The 13916-nt window shown below is 41.1% G+C and overlaps 1 protein-coding gene across 1 annotated transcript; it reads right to left on the reverse strand.

Moving 5' to 3' along the window:
• Positions 1-10821: 10821 nt before the first annotated feature.
• On the reverse strand, positions 10822-13272 carry LOC122800824 (divergent protein kinase domain 2A-like). Its single transcript, XM_044070110.1, has 2 exons — positions 13176-13272; positions 10822-11704 (listed from the first exon to the last, which is right to left on the reverse strand). The coding sequence occupies exon 2, from the start codon at positions 11507-11509 to the stop codon at positions 10853-10855; it is 657 nt and encodes a 218-aa protein (XP_043926045.1). The 5' UTR covers positions 11510-11704; positions 13176-13272; the 3' UTR covers positions 10822-10852.
• Positions 13273-13916: the final 644 nt, after the last annotated feature.

Here is a 13916-nt window from a genome sequence, read left to right on the forward strand (position 1 = left end):
GTAGCAAAGCTGACTAGCAGCTGGTCAGATTTTCTGAAAGGCTTAGCCCTTGTCAAGGTAGAACCTGAGCTGTCTGTGCACGTTCAAGGAGTGCAGGATCCTTTCCCCTTTATTCTGAGGATTAGGGAAAAAAGGTTGGCAAATGAATGGATTGGTTTAAAGCCACACTGTATACCACCTTGGGCATAAAGGAAGAGTTAGTCCCGAGGGAAACCCTGTCAGCATGGAAAACAATGAAGGGTTCCACAGCCATTAGTGCCTGTAACTCAGACACTCTTCTTGCTGAAGTAATGGCTAGAAGCAAGGCGGTTTTCCAAGAGAGGAACTTTAACTCTGCTGAAGCAGCAGGTTCAAAAGGGGAAAGGGTGAACTTTCATTACAAAGTTAAGATCCCAGGCAGGGGTGGGAGCTCTCCTAGGGGGCTTTAAATTGTTAGCCCTTTTCAGGAACTGTTTGATGAGGGTGGGAAAAGAGGCGGCTCAGTATTATAATGAGCTGAGATGGCAGAGGCATGAATCTTAATGGATGAGAAGGATAGGCCTCTGTGTAGCAGCTCTGCTAGGTAGTCAAGGATTTGAGGCAAGTTTGGCACAGATGTGTCCCTTCCTTGAGACTGACTCAAAGAACAATATCTTTTCCACTTTTCAGCATAGGATTTCCTAGTACTAGGCCTTCTGGCTTCAAGGATGACGTCCAGCACCTGTTTGCTGAGGGATGCTGGTGGTGCATTTAGGGAATAAGCCAGGCTGCAAGGTTTAGGGTTTGCAGCTGTGGATGCAAAATCTGTCCCTCTTGCTGAGACAGCAGGGAAGGTGTGTGATGTAGGTGCCAGGGTGGCACTGCTGTCAGACTGTGTAGGAGTGGATACTAGCGCTGGCGTGGCCAGTCTTGTGCAATAAGGATTGCCCTTGGCCTGTCCTGTTTGATCTTGAGTAGTACTTTTGAAAGGAGGGGCAGAGGAGGAAAGGAATAATTAAGAGGTTTTCCCATGTAAAGGATAGGGCATCCACCTTCCAGGCTCTGCTGTGCGGGTTCTTGGTGCACAATTTGCTCAATTGGTGATTTAGGGGGGAGGCACAAAGGTCCACCTCCACTATTCCCCACCTCTTGGTTAGAAGTTTGAATGAGTTGGGGTCCAGATTCCACTCGTGAGGGTCCAGTAGATTTCTGCTCAAGTCATCTGCCAGTGAATTCTGCTTGCCTGGCAGGAATTGAGCTTGTAGGTGCACTTGGATGCTCAAGGCTGCGTTCCACAGAGCCATGGCTAACCTGCAGAGTGGGCAAGAATGAGTTCCGCCCTGCTTGTTTATGTACCACATAACTGTGGTGTTGCCGGTCTTTATCAGGAGTTGGAAGGATAAGGTATTTGAAGACTGTCAGAACATTTTGTACAGCTAGCATCTTTTTGACTGATATGCAGGGGAATTTGTTCAGGCTCCACTTGCCTGTCATGCGAGCCCCCCATGCATAGTCTGATGCATCTGTTGTCAGGGTTTGGGCGGCGAGGGGTTGAGTGAAAGAAGTCCCTTGTTGTGGGTGCATGCTTCTGCCCACCAAAGGAACTCTGCCCTTAGACAAGGTATGATAGAAATCCCTGTTTCCAGGTCCTGAGAATGTTGACACCAGAAACTTTTTAAGTACCACTGAAGTTTCCTCATATGCAGTCTTGCATATGGAATTAGCAGAAAGCATGAGGCCATGCACCCTAGGGCTTGCAGTATTTTCCTTGCAGATAGCTGGGTTTGGCCATTAGTTTGAAATAGTGTGTCAAATGGACCTGCTTTTCTGGAGTGAGGAATGCCATCTGGGAAGTTGTGTTCAAGTTTGCTTCCAGGAATACAATTTGTTGGCAGGGCACCAGTTGTGATTTATTTTCGTTGATGGTGTACCCCAGTGAAGTTAGAAGTCCTTTTACAAATGCCAGGTGCTGAAGTAGCAATTCCTGACTGTCCACCTGAATCAGGCAATCGTCCAAGTATGGGTAGATTTGAATATTGCTCTGCCTGCAGTACGCAATGGGTGGAGCCAGGCATTTTTGACTACTCTGGGCGCAGTAGATAAGCCAAAAGGAAGTGCAGAGAACGGATAGTGCAGAGCCTGCTGCTGCCCTGAAACATAGATATTTCCTGCAAGACTCCCTTATGGGGATGCGCAGATAAGCTTCTTCTAAGTCTAGGGTGACTAGCCCGGCATCCTTGGCTAGCACAGGAAGAAGCTGTTGCAGTGTATGCATTCTGAATTTTGGGACCAACAGGAAGGTGTTGAGAATTGATAGAGCCAGGATAGGGCGCCAAGAGCCCTCTTTTCTGGGCACCAGGAACAGTCTTTAGTAGAAACTCTGTCCCCTTTGTTCTACTGGAACAGGTTGAATAGCCCTGATATGGAGAAGGGAAAGTACTTGCTTTTGAGCCTTTACCCACTGGTTTGGAGGAAGGTCTGCCAACCTGCTTGGAGTTGCCAGTGAGTAGAGGTAAAATCTGTATCCCTGGGATACAATGTTTAAAACCCATCGGTCCCGAGTAATGGACATCCAGTTTTTTGCATGAAGGGCAAGTTTTCCTCCTAGGGGCACAAGTACTTGAGCATGGTTCCACACCTGAAGTCAACTCCTCGTTGGTCCGATCCGACCATAAGCTTATCACCCTTGATATCCACATCCTGCCCCCCCCCATTAAGGAAACCACAGTAAAACTTTTCACCAAAGCCAACTTCATGCTTCTTAAGAGAGAAGTGGTGAACTTCATGACACCCATGCAGATGGGCAATACAGTTACAACTGCTGAATCCTACACAAATGCACTCTAAGCACTTGCATGAGTGCATGGATCATGCTATCCCAAACAGAATCAAGATGCTATCCTCCAAAAAAAGGAAGCCAATCCGGTGGTCCCCTGCCATAAACTATACAACAGAAGGAAGAAATTGTTGCAAAAGAGAGTAAAATCCCATGAGTGGAGGAGCTCCTTGGTCAGCCTCAGTAAGAAGCTGAGATCCCTTATAAGATCCTCCAAAGCTAGCTACGAAAACAAAAATCGCCACTAAATCCAAAGACAACCACAAAACATTCTACAGCTATGTCAAGAATCTAGATGGCAACACCCAGATCTGCTCTGAGTTACAGCACAAAGACACGAAAATTACAGAACCAACTGATATTGCCAACATCCTGGCAGACTGGTTAATTGCCAACTTTACCCCCCCTCTCTCCCCCTAAAGGGCCCATATCTATAAAGGAAGAATGCAGAGTCCCTGTAATCACAACTACGCAGGTAAAAGCTGCACTCTTTAAATCCAAAAACACAGCATCCATGGGACCTGACAACATCCCAGGCTGCGTTTTACATGAACTTCAGAACGAACTGGCTCCCCACTTAAGCAATGTGTTCAATAATAGCCTCGCATCAGGCTTTGTGCCCACTGAATGGCGCACAGCAACAGTTATCCCACTCCACAAAGGGGGAGCCACCACTGATGCCAGGAACTATCTACCCATTAGCCTGACGAGCCTGGTCTGCAAGGCCATGGAACGTATAATCATGGAACTCAAAGACATTGGTAACATCCAAACTCTGGATCCTACCCAGTTCGGGTTTGTGAAAGGCAGATCATGCCTCCTGAACCTGATCGACTTCTTTGAGACTGTCACCAAAGCCGTGGATGAGGGTAAGGTGGTTCACACAGCCTATCTTGACCTCACCAAGGCTTTCAACACCATCCCCCATTCTGGAATTATAGCTAAACTCACTAAATAAATTCCTACATCACAAGATGGGTTGCCAACTGGCTCACTGACAGAATCCACACTGTAAAAGTTGCAGACTCCAAATCTGACCTCAAAGCAGTGGAGTACCACAGGGTTCCTTCCTGGGACCTCTTCTGTTTGGTATCTACTTCTCTGAAGTACAGACCAACACAGAGGGCCTCTGGCTAATGAAGTTCACAGATGACTGCAAACTAGGAGCCATAGTCAAGTTGCCAAATGATGTGGACATCCTACAGAAGGGTCTCACTAGGACAGATGCCTGGTGTCAGAGCCACGGCCTCAAGCTCAATGCCAAAAAGTGCAGTGTCATCCCCTTTGGTAAAAAACTGTACCCATGAACTACAACATAGGCAGCAATCTATTTAACACCAAATGCGTGATCAGAGACCTTGGGACCCAGGTGGACAGTAGTCTCTCCTTTGATAGTCATATCGCCACAGTAGTCAGGAAGTCCTACGTGGCACACCTCATCATAAAAGGGTTCTCATCCAGGAAAAAAAAAAGAGGTCAGTGTTCCCCTCTACTAGTCACTCAGACCCATTATAGAGTACAACGCCCCTTTTGGAATGTACCTCACAAGACAATCTGCAGCAGCTGGAAAGGCCACAGAAGTACCTCACAAAGAGGATTACTGGCCTCAAACAGATGCCCTACACTGACCACCTCAAAACTCCAGCTTTACTCCATATCATATCGCCTACTCAGAGGTGATCTCGGCCTAACATATAAAGCTATGTCAAACCCAGAGCTGTTGGACATGCTACACCTAAATCCCAATCCCTCCGAGCTACATGCTCTAGGGACCTAAACCTTGTCACCACAATAAACAGGACACACTGGAGGGATAGATTCCTGTCCCAGAGACTTCCTATACTCTGGAATAAGCTACCCATCTATGTCAAGCAAAGTTCTTCATTAGCACTAAGAAAAACCTTGATGAGTGGATGGGAAATAGGAAATACACCCCGGGGATCACTTCTGTGTCGGCACAAAAGTGGCACAGGAAAATAACTTTCTTGGGTGGCGTACGCCATGGAACCTTGCTGGCTAGGCTTACGTAGGCCCTTGGGCAGATAGCCTAGTACCTACCTATGAACCTATGGCTGGGAAGGATAAATTGGAAAGTCATTGCGAACTTTTTCCATATTGGGGTGGCTTACCACTTCCTGGTTTTGAGGTGGAAACACTCCATTGTTTAGATCTCTGCATACCCTGAGAATCTAGTCTTGGTGGTCTGTTTCCCCTGGGTTTGGACTGAGAAGGCCTGAGAGGGACTGGAAAGGACAGTTTTTTTGAAGGCCAATGCCTACCGAGTCTAGGTGGCTGCACCTGTAAGAAATATTTGATGGTTTGCATAGATTTAGCTTTTTCTTACATCTTTTTAAGAACTACTACTGCTTTTGTGCCAAACAAACACTCCTGATTTAATGAAGCATCTAGTAATTTTGCTTTGACATGGTCAGGCAAGACTTGACCATCCTAGGTCCCCTACTCTTCTCCTTATTTATCAACAACTTACACATCAACATACCTCAAGCCACCTGCATTCAATATGCAGATGACTCCACATTAATATGTACAGCCAATGATATATCCTCTCTCCATTCCCTCACCCAAACTGTTTTTCAGAATGTTGAAAACTGGTTTATGCAACACTGCCTCCTCTTAAACCCAAAAAAAACAAAGCTATTGCTTTTTACTCCTACTCAAAAATCATCCACTCCTTTCTTCTCTATAACCTCTAACAATGGCACCAACATCTTCCCAGACACTACAACCCATCTTCTAGGGGGTAACTATTGATAATCTCAATTATGATGAACACAAACTCCACCATTAAGTCTGTTAACAGAAAACCTGGCACCCTCTATAGAATAAAAACCTTCCTTAACCCCTCTGCAAGGAAAACAATTGCTCAGACCCACCTCATTTCCACCCTTTTTTATGCCTCTGTCATATATACCAACCTATCCAAAAGCAACCTCTCTAAACTCTCCACATGTTATAATAGCATAGCTAGATTTATCACAAGTTCCCCCTTTAAAACTCACCACTGCCTTAACATCAAACAACTAGGGTGGCTAGAACTGCAAAACCATATACTCTTTCAACAATTGCTTATAACACAAAAGATTCTACACCTCCCTAACAACACTCCTATCCTGTCTAATCTTATTACTCCTTACACTAATCTACCTACATTACGCTTGCTAACAAGCTCCTAGTTTTATCCAACAAAGCTAATAACAAAGCCGGCGATTCTCTTTTCGCTAACACCATAGGTAAATTCTGGAATCAACTTCCTGCTGAATTATCTACCATTACTTCTACTTTTCTTTTCAAAAAAACATCTTAAAGAACATCTGAAAGCACACTGGCTTTTGTCCATGTACTAACCCCCACTGATATCTTTTTTCTTCCATTCTATATTCTTAACTCTATCCCTACTCCTGTATCCACCTGCCTTCAATTCTACTCCTACTCTCCTATAATGAGAATAAGATAGATTTATTATTCCCTTTATCTAATTGCTCATACCTTTCTAGTGTGATTTGTAAAAAAAAAAAAAAATTTTTATTTTATTTTTTCTGTATAGAAGTGCTTAGTTCAAATTATTTAGTATTGCCTAGTTTTAATTCTGTAGAATTGCTTAGTTTAATTTTTACTATAAATTTTCTTTTTTTTTTTCATATAGAAATTTACTATTATAACCGTTAAGCTGACCTCTACTAGCTCTGTATTGCGAGTAATTCTGGTCCTGAACTTTGTTAACTTTGTCAATTTCCTATTTGGAGCTTTTCTCCCCGGGCCTCTTCATTACTCTGCATCGGAGTCCTCATAGGTAGAGAAGGGTATGTCCTGGTAATAAGAAGGGTCAGAGTCATCAGACTCCTGGTCTGCAGAATCAGAAGGAAATTCAATTATTTGTCTTTTGGCAGGGGAAGGCTGGCTTCCCCTATTAGAGTAATAAGGTCTTCAGCCATTCTAAGCATTTGTTTTTGTGGCATGGCAGCTTGAGCATGCACTTTGGACGTCGGTTTTCTAGGTGTAGTGCAAACTCTGGGCTTGAGAAACTCTGTAGTTTTAGTTGGAAATGAAGTTGTCGGTTTAATATGAATATCGGTAGGTCTGAATACACACTCAGAAGCCGATGCCTGCACTGCTGCTCCAGACCCATCCAAGGTAGAGACATCCGCAGGTTCCATAGTCGAAGAAGCATCTCTCGCAGCATACTGGACTCTGAATGGGTCTCAGCAGAGGCCTGCGAATCTGCAGAAGTGGTTATCAGCGGCTGCAAAGGTGCCTTACCGAGTACCAGTGGACTGGCGACTAGAAGCATCGTCGGCAGTTTTTGACCGATGCGGTCTGTCTTTGTGCTTTTTCGGAAGATTGGTAATTGGATGGCTTACCAAAGCCATTTTGGAATATGGAGAACGAGAGCGAAAGAATTTAGCTACAAAAAAGCCCGACAACGAAGTGTTCGGGTGTTAAACAAGGCACAAAACCGACAGTGAGACGTCGTGGTCTGGGCCTAAACAGGTGACACAGTAAGAATGAAAATCTCTTTTTGCTTTCTGCATGCAAGACAACTGTTAAATTTTTTCTGACATCAGTGTGAGCAAGAAAAAAAGAATCCCCAACGGGGTACTTAGCTAGAAGACTTCAGGTCTGAAACTCGAAAAAACTAAAATTTCAGGTAGCAGCTGACCGGCACTTGCAACTGCTTCTGGTTTAGGCTCCTTCTCGGCAAGAAAGACTGATGTAACTGCGTCGGCTGCATGTTTTATACCAGACAACCTGACGTCATGGAAGAGGCGACAGCAACAGAAGGAGAAATCCCAAGACTCTGGTATTCGGGCCGACAGAGCTATCTGCAGGCAGATAACCCAAGTGCGATGACTGCAACAGTGAAACATGAACATCTAGCCTTGTGCCACCAAGTTGCATTAATGGCCTGGGGGTTGCACATGTAACCTGGGAAAGTTATCAGCTGAGTGGTCCTAGCCATTTGGCCTCAGTGAATTTCTGCTTCATCAAGTCTATGACCACAGAGTCTGTGTACCTGCCCGGTTGGCACTTGACATCACAGGGCCAGTACCCTCAAACATACTCTTTGTGAGCTCAGTTTCTTGCGAATCACATGAGGTGCAACACACACACACACAAACACACACACACACACACAAACACACACACACACACACAAACAAACACACACACACACACACACACACACACACACAAACACACACACACACACACACACACACACACACACACACACACACACACACACACACACACACACACACACACACACACACACACACACACACACACAAACACACAAACACACAAACACACAAACACACAAACACACAAACACACAAACACACAAACACACAAACACACAAACACACAAACACACAAACACACAAACACACAAACACACAAACACACAAACACACACACACACAAACACACACACAAACACACACACAAACACACACACAAACACAAACACCTCCTTACTTCACAAGGAGCACTCTGCATTCCTTTCCAATGACAACTCTAGTAGCTTCCTTTCCAATGACAACTCTAGTAGCCTTTCATTCTGTGAAGTCTGGTCCTTTACATTAACTAGGAGTATCACAGCTTTCACCTTTAGGCTGTAAAGACTTGCACACGCCACTGTGAATCCTGTGTTAGCATTATGCTTCAACAAAAGCTCTGCATGTGGCATACAATACAGGCATATGCTGCCTTGTCCAAGCACTCACTGCAGAACCCTCGAGCGCAACTCATTTATGAAGTAACAGAAGATATTGATCCCCCCCCCCCACACACCAGCTATCACAATCTCTAATCATGTATGATGTGTATGGAATTCTTCCGGCAGCTTGCCAGTCACAAAAGCCATCCTGCCTATGTCAAAATCTGTTTAAGGGTTTGGTTATGTCTTTCTGGCAATCCATTATTTAAAGGGCTGCAAAAAGATTGGTCTTACTTTCAGTATTGAAATTCTTAAGTCTGTAGTTTTTAATGTCTTCATACCTCCGAAGGTTACATACTGATAAAAGGATATTGTGCTGATCCACTTCTCTATTCGAATGAGAGGACCCGACTTGAAACCCACAAAAAAGTCTTTTGATGAAAAGAACAAAGGGGACAGAGTATACTCTGTTTTGGATACGTACTAAAGCACTACTTACAAGTGATTCCAGTTACTGGTAGATGACAAGTCAGTGACAATAGCGGATACTATGGGCTTCAAAGAAAGAGGAAACGGGCTACAACACAGGCTGCCCAAAAAGAAACTACAGATATCTGTACTTGCACCAAAGTCCAAAGCAGTTTAAGACAAGCTTATAACTTCTCAAACTGTGCAGCTCCTATAGATATAGATATATATATATATATATATATATATATATATATATATATATATATATAAAAAATGCATTAGTCTCATTAACAGTAGCTTGAATCAACAGGGACTGAAGTCTGCTGGACTCATAGCTGTTTCACTGACAAATACATACAACATCATGTGCTGCTGTTATAAACTGCCTGCCGTGGTAATGGAACTGACCACCTCTTTGTTTTAACTCATGTGCTGTGGTCTAAGTCCAGATGTCCTTGGGAAAAAACGTCTGCTATATCAGACCCTGAGGTGGGCATAGACATCTCCCTGGAACTTTACATCTGTAGCACAGAAGCTGCAAGAGACATTGATAGACATGGCAATGTTAAAGGATAGTTCCAAAGAAAAGATTACTACACAAAACTCCTCTGGTGCTATATACCTTCAACAGAAGTTGTAGATTAATTTAGCCATGGATTACACAAAGGTTAACAAAGTAAAGGAAATATGTATTAGGAATGCAATTCAGACAAGCCTGTTCTTAAAAAGCAGACTTTGTTCTAGTATTCAAATGAAACTGGGTTACTTGTCAGCAACAAAGACGGATGAATGACATTGGTCTTCAAATGAAACTGGGTTACCTGTCAGCAACAAAGACGGATGAATGACATTGGTCTTCAGCTACCCTCTACACCATTAGATGAGCAAACAGAGGAAATACCTGTAGGTGGAGTAAGTCCAAGGGCAAACGTCAGAGGCAAACTTCCAACACTACACTTCTGGGAAACGAAGCTGCTAACAGATAAATGAACTTTGCAAAAAATAACTGCTGGATCTGAAGGGATACACTGGTCACAATACTGACCAAAGAAAGTATTGGCACAGGGATGGAGAATATTTGCACTCTCCTGATAAGACATTTATACCCAGTTATTTCTAAGCACCCCCCTAGAAAAAAAAGTATTGTGGAACAAACTACACTTCATCTCCCAAAATAAAAATATTCATGTCAAGATCAAGGAATCCCATCAATTATTATTTTTGAATATTTAATGATTAGAGAACACTCAAACAAATGCCTGGTGTACAAGTGTATCTAGAAAAAAAGCATACAACTCCACTACAGTAGTACAATACATGAAATTGATTCACACCATTAAACACAGTGAAAATGCTGGACTGTAAACCCCCTGCAACCCACATCCTTTTAAGTTTAAAATAACGGATTAGAATAACATACAATGAAATGAAACAAACCTTCATAAAAATACATATCTGAAGTATAAAAAAAAACAAATAAAACATTAAAAGAGCAACAGATGCACCATCACTAATGGGAAAATATCACAAGAATGCAAACCATTAAACAAGAGATGTGTGTGCTCTATACTCAAACACTGTCTTGTACAATTTTTGTTTTTTTTTTGTTTTTTTTGTTTGTTTTTTTAACAATGTGTAGTATACTGGCAGGTCAGTATCTTTGGTGGGTGCATATTGTGCATATTAGGAAGACAGCTACTCAACCACTTTATTCAAGTGATGAAAGACTCTCCTTCCAGGTATCATCACCTCCGTTGCAAAGGAGTTAACTATGTGTAAACTACCAATAACTGCTACCATCTCACAAAACTGGTTTTGTGTGTTTTTGCTATTATACAAAACATACGTAAATAGTCATCCTAAAAAGTAACTAGATAAATTGGATTTAAACAATAATGCACAACTTACCTGTAGCACAAGAGGTTCTGGATAAAGGCAAGAGTCATTAGCAACTGCATGCGCTCGGTATCTTTCAAGTTTTTCAACAAGAAGCTTCCAGAATCCTTTGTTTCTGCATACCTGCGCACTATTCTATCCAACAATCTCTGAGATGGACAATGGACCAAGTCTGACCATCCATCAACAACTTCAGGAGTCAATAATCTAACATCACCATTTAAACGAGCAAATTCAGTCTTGTACATGGCCTGGACTAGGTCACAGCGTGGGCGGCCTGTTGCTCTTTTACAGATCTTTTGGTCTATATCAGCCAATTCTTGGTTTGAACCCAAACGTTTAAGAACAATCCGTCTGGTTCCTTCTCTTGGTTCTCCATACTGTGCAAAGTGAACATTCTTTACATTAAAGAAGTCCAAAAACCTCAGTCTATCCCAGGACTCAAATCGAATATGGTCATTCATAAATTTCCTACACCAGCTAGTTCCAAAACATGCAGGACACTTGTTAAGGCCAATAAACCTGCGATCAGTTAATTCATTTCTTTGAAATGATGCAAACAAGGTGTGCGTGTGCATCAGTAATACAATTAACAAGGCAACAAGGAATATAAACTTCACATAACGGTACAAACGGCCACATTTTAAGGATAAGACACGCATCATGGTCCTCTAATGGCTGGCTAGTATATAGAGATTTTTTTCTTATATCAGAAATTTCCTTCTTTTATACATGATCCACTGCTTTTACATAGACAAATACATTAACCTACAGTGCCTCATCAGCCAGGATATGCACGGAATATGTTCTGCAACCAAACCATGATAGAAACTCCTACATGGCAACGTTCCTTATGAGGCCTGTACAAAGAAAAAAAATGCATATTAAACTTTTTTTTTTTTAAATTTAGATTATATTAACTTCAGTAAAACAAATGAAGGGATTTCCCTGTTGTACAACACTGCTAGTATGAAAAATGCAGCTATCAGTTGCATTATTTTGCTGAGAAACATACACAAGCTAGAAACAGTCTTACATTAATCTTCAGCACACTAACTTTTTTTACAAGACAAGCAGTTTTATAACATTCTCCTGTATAGAAGAGAACTTAAAAAAAATGGGCAGAGGTGATGAAAAATAAGTGCCTGCAGTGACAAAACAAAAAGACAAAAACACCAACTTGACACCAAAATTTCATAGTTAAGCAGAATAATGCAAAGGCAGGCAGAGTGATAAGCTAATAAGAAAAGCCCTTTATAGCACAGAACAGTGTAAAGGAGTTTGATAATCTAGTGACCCTGACTAAAGTTTACTTTATTCCCTCTGTTAACCTCAGTCAAATTATTCCAGTCAACACCACTTTTCACCCAAGTCTTACAGTGAAAAGTTCCTCAGTCACAAGTATAAATCAACAACCTGAAAGGTTACATTAGTTTTGTGATATTAAATCAGGACATTATTAAACCATTTCTTCAGAATAAGTCTCCAGGCTTTGACAGACTCCAATATCTTATTAAAAGTGGAGAGAGACTCTGGCCACTATGTGTTTACTCAAGTCATTAAGGCAGGGAAGGAAGTAACTGTTTTGCTCTCCTGACATAAAACAGTAAACAGTTGCTTCTAAGCATGTCCCCTCACCCAACCAGTGATGTGGATACTACCATCTACATTTCTATCCTGCATTGAATCAATAAATAGAATCTTCTGCTGGCAAAAACGCTTTGATTTAGGAATCAAATAAACACAATATCTTATAAATTAATACAATACATATTCTGAAGATCGGATTTATTTACACAAATGTTAAAACATATGCCCAGCAGAAATGTCTTACAGTAGCACAATCCCAATACAAAAGTAAGCCAAGTTCAATTTATATAAAATTACATACGATGAACACAGAACATAAACATTTCTAAATTACATAAAGTTGTGCCTTATAATGTTAACCATTTTATTTTATCCTAGGGTTAATATGTTTTCAAAAGTTAACTACTGAATGCAAAAAAAAAAATTAGCTAAAATATACCTCGGGATCATAATAGTGGAGTATTATCGCTTGGAAATTTCTATACAGCTTTTTCTTTACTCCTAATAGGATTGCCAGGTTTAATAGTAAGAAGGATATACAATGTTTTAGACATCTAAAACCTTGCAATATAGTTTGGTCACATACATTTTTGAAAGTTCACAAATAAATCCTTTTTGTTAACAGCATTATGGTTTGATACATTAATACAAGAATTTCTAAAATAAACCAGGAAAACTAATATTTACTTTGGCCTATTAATGGCTGTGACAACAAAAAAATAACCAAGTAGAACTTATCACCTCAGTTTGAAGAATTTCTGTCATCTTTAAAAGAAGTAATCTTCAATGAGGCTACAATAAAGGAAACCAGAGAATGTCGTATTTAGAAAAAATAAAACTTGGACTAAAGCTCCATCACTTTTTACCTCCATAATTTTATATATACAACTAGTTAAATTTATCAACTTTCATATTAAGACATGCGTTAAATAAGAATTCAGGCAGCAATTGTGTACACAATGTATACAGTTTTAAAACTTACTGTATAATTTTCAATACATTTCAAATTTTATCAATGTATAAACGTAACCTATCAAAGACTAATAAAATACAACGTTTGTTTTAAAAAAATATATGTTTCACTTTCTTACCTTCCAACTTCCACAGGAATACTTTGTTTCTGGAGACCTTCCATTAAGATTTGTGCATGTATATAATCAATGTTTCAAGCATGGTCTAGCTTACCAATATACCAAAACACTTGTTCCCATAATAAGTACCCAGGCTGTTCTTAAAAATATCTAAACTAGTACTTGCTTTAATGCAATCTGGCAGTCTGTTCCATGGATCAGCTATTCTGTCAGAGACCTAATCAGTGCACTTCTCATTCCTATAGAATCTCCTACATAGGCTGTCTGATGATTCTCTAGTACTTTAACCCCAAACATTCCCAGAGGTAGTTGTCTCTAAATACCCTATATACCTGAATAAGATCTCCTTTTAGATACCTGTAAGAGGCACTGTACAAGTTCAGATATTTAG

Source organism: Protopterus annectens, chromosome 4.part1, assembly GCF_019279795.1.
Source record: "Protopterus annectens isolate FY-2018-M chromosome 4.part1, PAN1.0, whole genome shotgun sequence".
NCBI classification, from domain to species: Eukaryota; Metazoa; Chordata; order Ceratodontiformes; family Protopteridae; genus Protopterus; species Protopterus annectens.

Coding starts and splice junctions, on each gene's coding strand:
- LOC122800824 (XM_044070110.1), bottom strand. CDS start 11,509: ATGATGCGTGTCTTATCCTTAAAATGTGGCCGTTTGTACCGTTATGTG.